Source organism: Rhinichthys klamathensis, unplaced genomic scaffold (assembly GCF_029890125.1).
Source record: "Rhinichthys klamathensis goyatoka isolate OS25496 unplaced genomic scaffold, OSU_Roscu_1.1 h1tg000191l_1, whole genome shotgun sequence".
Lineage (NCBI taxonomy): Eukaryota > Metazoa > Chordata > Actinopteri > Cypriniformes > Leuciscidae > Rhinichthys > Rhinichthys klamathensis.
In genome coordinates, this window is record NW_026606717.1 from 5,166,050 (window position 1) to 5,174,833 (window position 8,784).

Below are 8,784 nucleotides of genomic sequence, written 5' to 3' on the forward strand. Positions count from 1 at the left end.
CACGTGTTACACATCGTTGGAAAGCTTGGAGACTACACTTTTAGAATCTATGAATACCTCAAAATGCCCCAGAACCGACTTGTGTCCCTAGTTTCCGTGTTTGGTCACATATATCCCGTTCAAATACCACAATACAAACAATAGAAACATGTGACTCACATTACTTTTTAATATCTACTGAAGATCAATGAAAATCAAATTTTTCCATTACAGATCACTTAAGGGAGCCCTATCATCTTCAAGTGTCTACAGAGCGCACACACATATTGTTTTTCGCTGAAGAGTCGAGATCGTGACGGCCATTACAGTGATGGTCAGCAACGGTGGCGACGGGACGTTACGTCTCCCGTTTCCTCCTTCAGGGAACGGGGGTTAAATTAGTAACCGAGACGTTCCCTATCAGTCGCTCACGTTTGACGTAACGTCACCGTGACGACGTTATTGGGATCCCTATGGAAAACGCCACGGTTGCTGCCACTTCTAGCGCCCTACGCAAGACTCTCAGACCCCCAACTGGCTGGGGCGGAAGGCCTGCGTAGAGGGAGTTCAACTGCTGTTCCGATATACCCCAAACAGTGGAACTCTTTAGATAACACTGGGAAAGCATGCCTTTCCAGGGGAGAGGGACGCTCCGGAAGCCACATCCTGCCCGAAGGGAGGTAACATGTGGAGAATACACATATGGACTGGCCGGTAGGGGCAGTGCAACATATGTAATATCACTGGGGTGGCTCCAGCCTGAGAAGGGGGAGGCTACACCAGACAGTGACGGCAGAGGGGACTCTGCCAAGGGAAAGACACGGGCTCACCGCAGGGAGCTGGTCGTGGAATAATACGCATTTTGGATCGCCGCAGGGATCACCACATATGGAACCCAGCCTAGCACAAGTTACACAAGCATAGGAGCACTAGGCCTAGTCCCGGAAGGGAGTGGTGGGAACCTTGGGCACTTATCCGGGCCGGGGTCTCAGGATCACTTGAGAGTTAGCCGGGCCGAATTCTAAGCACGATTCTTCGACCACAAATGCATGCAGGTCCCCTACCCTCTTGATGGATGCCAATGCAACCAGGAGTACTGTTTTACAGGAAATAATTTTTAACTCCGCTGACTTCAAAGGCTCAAAGGGTGGTCTCTGAAGTGCCGAAAGGACCAGAGACAAATCCCAAGAGGGTATAGAGAGCGGGTTAGGCGGATTTAGTCTCATCGCCCCCCTCTGGAACCTGACGATCAGGTCGTGCTTTCCCAGTGACTTACCTTTAACTGCATCGTGATGTGCGGCGATAACGGCAACATACACTTTAAGGGTGGAGGGAGACAGCGTTCGCTCCAATCCATCTTGCAGGAAGGAAAGCACGGCTCTGATCGAGCAAGTTCGGGGGTTTCGCCTTGTGAGAAAAACACTACTTAACAAACAGGTTCCACTTCAACTCATAGAGACGCCTCGTAGAGGGGGCTCTAGCGAAAATGATGGTGTCAACTACCGCTTGGGGTAGGTCACCTAGAACCTCCGCGTCCCATCCAGGGACCAGACATGGAGTTTCCAGAAGTCTGGACGCGGGTGCCATAGGGTGCCCCATCTCTGAGAGAGCAGGTCCTCTGTCAGAGGAATGGGCTAGGGAGGGGCTGTCGTAAGGAGCACTAGTTCTGGAAACCAGGTCCGGTTGGGCCAATATGGTGCAACGAGCAAGACCTGCTCCTCGTCCTCCCTGACTTTGCACAAGGTCTGTGCAAGAAGGCTCACTGGGGGAAGCGCATACTTGCATGGCCTGCTGTGTGCCAGTAACAGTGTGTTTCAAACAGTTGTCCACAGACCTGAAGCTGCATGCCCATTATACGTGGCCCCCCAGCCAGTGGCAGAGGCATCCGTGGTGACCACAGAATGCCTGGATACTTGTTCTAGGGTAACACCTGCCCGCAGGAACGAAGTGTCCGACCATAGGCTGAGAGTTTGGCGACAGTGCGGGGTAATTTGGACCCGCCACAAGCCACTCTGCCACTCCCATCTCGGAACTCAATCGTGGAGCCAGCGTTGGAGCGGCCTCATATGAAGCAATCCGAGCGACGTACCGTGGCTGCAGATGCCATATGCTGCAGGAGCCTCTGAAAAAGTTTCAGTGCTGCCACTGTTCTGCATCTGAGCAAGCTCACGCAGTTCAACACTGACTGGACACGGGCCTCTGTCAGGCGCGCTGTAATGTTGATCAAGTCCAACTCCATACCAAGAAAAGAGTAGGACTGCGATCTCTGCCCTGAGCATTGTCCGGCAGAACATGTGTGAACTGAATGCCCCTGAAGGCTGGGGGACGCCGGGCGAACTGAATTGCATAGCCGAGTCTGATAGTACGGATGAGCCAGCGAGACGGACTGGGAAGAGCGTCTGGGACACAGCCACTGCTGTTAGCTGGCTATGAAAGTGGGGCCTGAGGGTGACAAGGCATAGCATTGGCGACCGCCAAACTCCCCCTCTTGGGACCCAGAGGTTTCAGAAACTGTTCTTTTATTGAAATTGTATTGGCCCGGGGGCCAGTAGTGGAACAAAAACAAAAGGAAGCAAAAGATTCTCCACCCGGCCCTCCACCGGGGGAAGGAGTGGCGCATTCACCATCTTCTAAAGAGCAGTCTGATACACCTCTGGGTCGCCCATCTCAGGGTCTTTTGCACCTCCACTTGTCTGCTGGTTTGGCAGCGGCCTGGACGGGTGCGGCCGACTTCCTATGGCTTGCTCCATGCTGAAGCCTAGGGTGAAGGCTGCTGCTGAGGCTTAGCGGGAGCGGAGGATGCCGCAGGAGGTCGGCCTCGGCGACGAGTGGACGGAGGGTCTGCGGCCGGTGGACGGGTGGGAGGAGCAGCGGTCCGCCAGGGCAGGATGTGCCGGATGGACTCTGTCTACTTCTGGGCGACCAAGAACTGCTGGGCAAAGCTCTAGACCGCGTCGCCGAATAACCAATCGTCCAACCGGGATGGTTCGGGACGTGGTGGATGGTTCCACGCAAGCCCGACATTCTGGATCGGACTCGGGCAACACTACACTCCCCGAACGCAGCCGAATCCTCATCTCCAGAGGACTGAAGCTCCAAAAGACACGACTGGTCGTTCATGCGAAAGACCTGCACGAGGCTCTGTCGGCGGCAGCGTTAGTGAGGCGTGAGGGGCCCGCGGAGATTGCCTCGGCGGGGAAGCCCTCATGGTAACCCTCAGATCACCCTGGCTAATCACCGAAGTAGGCCTATTCTGAGGTCCAGAATAAGCACTAGATCGGGCATAGGTGAGGGGACTGCACTTTCCTTAAGGTAAGCGAGTCTCGATCTCAACGCTGCCATAGTCATATTCCTGCAATGGGAACATCAGCTATTCACAAAAGCTGCCTCAGCGTGCTGAATGCCCAAACACGAGAGGCAACTATTGTGGCCGTCTGCTGGTGCCAGGGAACGACCGCATCCAGAAACGCACAGGCGGAATAACATCCTGAAAAGGACGCAGTGTCACGCGTGTGTTGCTCTTTTAGTAGAAAACAAAAAAACATAATAAAAAACTCTTTCAGTGCTGAGGCACCCAGGGATAGCCGTGGTGTAACGAGGTTTACACACTCAGTATGAACGCCCACCAAAACCGACACACACACACACACAATGCAGTGCTGTGAAAACAGCAATTGAGAGCCGTCAACACCAACACTGAGGGAGAGAATCTGCAGAGTCTTCAACGTTGTTAGAGTCTTGTAGATCTGCAGTCAAACAGGAAGCTCGGCTCCGAAGCGAAATACAATGTGTGCGTGCGCCCGCTTCCTGTTTATACACACACTGTGGGGCGGGGCGCGTGATGCGATTCACGCACACCAACGTTCATTGGCTCGTTCTGTAGAGTAGACACTCTAAGATGATAGGGCTCCCTGAAGTGATCCCAATTACGTCGCCACGTCGACGTTACGTCAAAGTGTTACTCTTTTGGGGCAAGTCGACTTGCCGGAAGCTAGTTATTTTAGTCCATAAAGTTAAAGTTTTAAATATGGATATTTTCTTACACGAACACACCACTTCACTTCAGAAGGCCTTTATTAACCCCACAGAGCCGTTTATTATTATTAGATAAATTATATTTGAATCCTTTGGTCAAAGTAGATCAATTAGCTTGAGCACGAGTCATTGTTTTCTTTTTGTCATTCAGTTTCCACTGGGATTTGCAGTGGCAGCCAGTGTGAGGGTGGGAAATGCTCTTGGAGCTGGAAACACTGAACAAGCCAAGCTGTCTGCCAAAGTTTCTTTAATCTGTGGACGTATGTGATCTATTCATCAACACCTTTGCTATAAGATGCCTAATAGCTTCTAAGAATATTTGCATGCATTATTAATTATAAAAATCTCACTTATGACTATGTTTTATTATCATTGTAAAGTTAAATGTTATTTGGTTTCCCTGGTGTTTTTTTTTTCTAGTACTTGTTTCTTGTGTGGTTGCAACCATTATTGGAAGTACCAAAGATGTTATTGGGTACATATTTACCACGGAAGAGTAAGTACCTACAAAGTAGATCAACTTTGCTAAAAAGCAATACAACATTTTAGATTGGGTATTTACAAAGATTCACTTATTGAATGGGAGAAACTTCAACGGGCAGTATGGCAGCTGTAGTAAATAATAAAAAATTAAAGAACTATATAAATATGAATCGTTATTACATTGGGTGCATGTAAACATGTATGTTGAAACTTTTAAGTCATTAATATCTGATGATCTGTGTACTGAACTCTCTCTCACACAGGGAAATTGTGTTCAGAGTATCAGAGGTCATGATCATGTATGGCTTCTTTCATCTATTTGATGCCATTTCGGTAAGAGTCTTTATTTTTAACTAAAATCTACATTTTAAAAAATCTTCATTGATCATTTTCCAATACAAATATCTGAACGTTTGTAAATATACAATTACTTTGAGGAGCAAAATTGCATTAACTTAATTCCAGAAAAATGTTCTACATTCTTCATATCTATTAACCCACTGGTATATTGTTTTCTCTTGTTTAAAGCATAAATCTAATTATATTTTGGGAAGGTTTTTTAATATTTTGGTGAAAAGCAAAACAAATTTTTATTCCGTTTTAACACAATAGTCTTGAACAGTTTAAATAAACTGAAAAAGATAAGAAAAATAAACAAGTGTGCGGTGCTTTCAGTCTTTTAGATCACTTCAGATATTGTGAATGTCTGTCAATGTCCTCTTGATAATTGTCAAACTAAGGTTTGTTTTTCTGTCTGAAGTGCATTACAGGTGGCATTGTCAGAGGTGCAGGAAAGCAGCTGCTTGGTGCTCTTTGTAACATTGTGGGATATTATTTTGTGGGATTACCAATAGGAGTGTCACTGATGTTTGCTCTCAGCATGGGCATAGTTGGTAGGTGACTTGCAAACATGTGGTGAAATGGAAACATTCTCAGCAGCTTTGCTGAAATAACCAAAACACTTTATTAACCCTCTGATGCTACTCTGCCACTTTTGACCAAAAAATAGTTTACTTCATTGGAATGCTACAAACTTTTGTGGAACTTGCAAAGTGAACTCAAAAAAATTTACATGATTCAAAAAGGCTAAGTGGTCTTATAAAATAGTAAATTAAACAAAAGTCTATGTCAACTAAAATAGTGCATTCATTTCATTGAGAAAAAAACACTCAAAGCCACTTTTTACGACCTATGTAGGAGTACAAGTGTGACCCAAATGTTAGGAGCACCAGAGAGTTAAAACTCAAGTGCCCCACTGAACAAGTCAATCAATCTCCTCACGTCTTTTCTCTCTGTTGTTAGGTCTGTGGATTGGGATTTTTGGGTGTCTCTTCATGCAGTCTTTGTTCTTCATCATCCTCATTTACAAACTTGACTGGAAAAAGGCGACTCAAGAGGTGGGCCATTTTTCCTCATCCATAGTCTATTTGTACAGATGATTATTTTAGTCTTTATCTTCTTATTTTCAGGCCTTGATCAGAGCAGGTGTTCAAGCCCCTGAGACCAAAGATGAATCTTACGCTATGGAAAATAAGGGCTGCACAGAAGGTACTTTCTGTCTGTGGTATATGATGACCTTAATGATGAACAAAAAAAAACGTTTCTTTCATCATGGACTTTCGCTTATGTTGACCAATTATTGTACAGAAGTGCCAGAAGATTCCCAGCACACTGAAGGCGGCCAGACAGATTCAAGCACAGACCTGGAAGGACTCAGTAAAGGAGAAGAAAGAGTAACAGACGCTGGCACAAAGAACACAGTTGGGGTGGTTTTGACCACCAAACAGCTGGTTGTTCATCGAGGACTAGCGGTTTTCTTCATGCTGCTTATACTAGCTGGAGGGATTGGTTTAAATGAAGTGCTCACTAGATTTCTCAGATGAGCATAATAAATACAGAGCTTTATCTTCAATGCAAATTTTAAAAGATCCACCAGTGCCTATGCAAATTTAATCATATTTGATAAGTAGATGATTGTTTTATTTATTTTTCTATTTATTCTTTAATTCATAGTAGCCTTTTTGAGTTCTCTGATATTAGTTTTGTTAATTGTATCACACTGGCATTGTGAAAGTTTTATTGAATTTCAAGAATAAAAATATAGCGATGAGCAGCGATGACGGGCCCAAGCCGGTGGCACCGCAACCCCCGGTGCCTTTAGTTATGTGGTGGCAATTTTAATGATATTCATTGATCTTTAGTTAAATATAGATGATTCAAAGAATGTCACATGTGTGTCTCTCACTTGTAGTGAGAGAAGATTCTGTTTATGTACCTGGGGAGGCAGAAGGGGGAGACACTCCAGAGAACAGACGAACAAGGACCTCTGACCTAGATGTCAGAAGGCCATTTGGTGCAGGGGAGCTTAGTGGGCCAACTAGGGACGCCTATGGAAAACTACTGGGAGGAAGGCTCTGGGGGAAGAAGGCCTTGAAACTAAGATAAAAGCTAGTTTAGTCTGTCTGGGGGTGTGTCACTCTTCTGCACAGGGTAACAACTGTGTATTAGACTGCTCCTATTCTTGCAAGAATAAATACTTCTATTTTCAGACTGATCTCATGAAATGGCGTATGTATGACACGCCAATTCGTATTTCCATTTTTGGCGTGCTATTAACACGCATAATCGCTTTTCAGCGTGTTTATCAACGCCTTTGACTTAACGTTATATTACTGTATTATGTATATATAAATATATGACCTACCCCAACCCCGTCCCTAAACCTACCCGTCACTGGGGTTAATACCATTTATGAGTCTTCTCCTACCATCCTAGGAAAAGAAATATCGCTCCACAGATGTAGATATAGATTTTGCTTCGTTTCGCTCGGACATTTAACGGCGTACACATACACGCGGAAACACTCGGACATTTAATGGCGTAGACATACACGCAAAAGATTTCGGCGTGGACATACACGCGGATAGCTCAAAATGCGTATAGATAGCACGCCACTTGAATTGAAAGTGGCGTGTATGTTTACGCAAAGTCATGATGTCATGTTGCTATTTTATATAATTTGACTCTGAGTGTCTCTTACGCAGTGATGTTTGTTAGAGATGAATTTTTGCCACAACAGTTACCTAAAGGCACAAGGGTGGCGGTGCCGCCGGCTTTGGCCCTTTCATCGCTTACTTATATTTGAGTACACTCACAATAAAACACAACATTGTGCTTTTGTCAAACTATAAACTCTTGTCAAACTGTAACCTACAACTGTCACCCAACCAAAATCTCTTACACACACACACACACACAGTTTAAAATCAAAAAATATTTATCCAACCTCATTTAAAAACAGTCTGTCGGTGCCATCTTTTGGACATACATCATATTGCATTGGTTTTCATTTCTTGTCCTGAACAGAGCCCTAATCTGTTTATTTTTCAGTTACACATTCTACATTGATTAAAAAAGAAAAATCAAATGTGTTTTTATTTTATACAGAAATAAATTATTTATAATTCAGATGAGAATAAAGTTAGTGTTAGTTCAAATTTTAAGGAAAACAAATATATTGATCTGAAATATAGCACATTCATTTTAAATTTATTCAGGTTCAATTACCAAACATACAATCTTAATTTAATTTAAAGCAAACAATACATTTAAAATATGTGGGTTGTATGCATATTTTGCAATAAAAAAAAGATATATATCCAAAAAGACAAGGCCTTAAACTTTAACAAGGGTTAAACTCTTGTCACTGTAACAGACACAATCACACACACACACACACACACACACACACACACACACACACAAGTCAAGTCACTTACATTTTAGATGCAATATTGACTTTTTTCTGTTTCAGCAGCGAAAATAGTTAAACAAAGATCACAGCAGAACCATCGCGCACCTCACAGCAATGTGTTTTCTCATTACTGAATGATTCAGCATTTTGAATGAATCGGTTGACTCAAAGATTCAATGACCAATCCATAAACATCTGTCTCATTCATGAATGACTCATTCATGAATGACTCAGGAGAGGGTTGGCTCTCCACAGAACATAAAATATTAATTTTGTCTTATTTTTCGTGTTCGGATTTATGAGGGAAAAACAATGCAGTTCCCCGTTACGGACGTGAGCGCTCTGAAAGCGGCACTGAAAGACTGCTTTAAAACTTTCCCAGAGACATCAAACATAAAGTACAAAGCCATTCATTAAGGCGAATTGCATTTTGTATAAATTGTATTTTAATTGTAATCAATGTTTCATCAACCAATTGCCTGGATTTAATAAATAAGAAGTAAATATAGCAGACAATAGATAATCACGACACG

At 44.1% G+C, this 8,784-nt stretch overlaps 1 protein-coding gene across 1 annotated transcript in view; it reads left to right on the plus strand.

The window, feature by feature from the left end:
• The window catches only part of LOC130095434 (multidrug and toxin extrusion protein 1-like), a 92,029-nt gene extending 85,608 nt beyond the window's left edge, over nt 1-6,421 (plus strand). Inside the window, exons 11-17 of the mRNA XM_056262171.1 lie at nt 4,166-4,274; nt 4,435-4,510; nt 4,761-4,830; nt 5,258-5,390; nt 5,800-5,894; nt 5,967-6,045; nt 6,145-6,421. Coding sequence (XP_056118146.1) covers nt 4,166-4,274; nt 4,435-4,510; nt 4,761-4,830; nt 5,258-5,390; nt 5,800-5,894; nt 5,967-6,045; nt 6,145-6,380 — 798 coding nt within the window. The 3' untranslated portion in view covers nt 6,381-6,421. The remainder of the gene's footprint in view (nt 1-4,165; nt 4,275-4,434; nt 4,511-4,760; nt 4,831-5,257; nt 5,391-5,799; nt 5,895-5,966; nt 6,046-6,144) is intronic.
• The last annotated feature ends 2,363 nt before the right edge of the window (nt 6,422-8,784 follow it).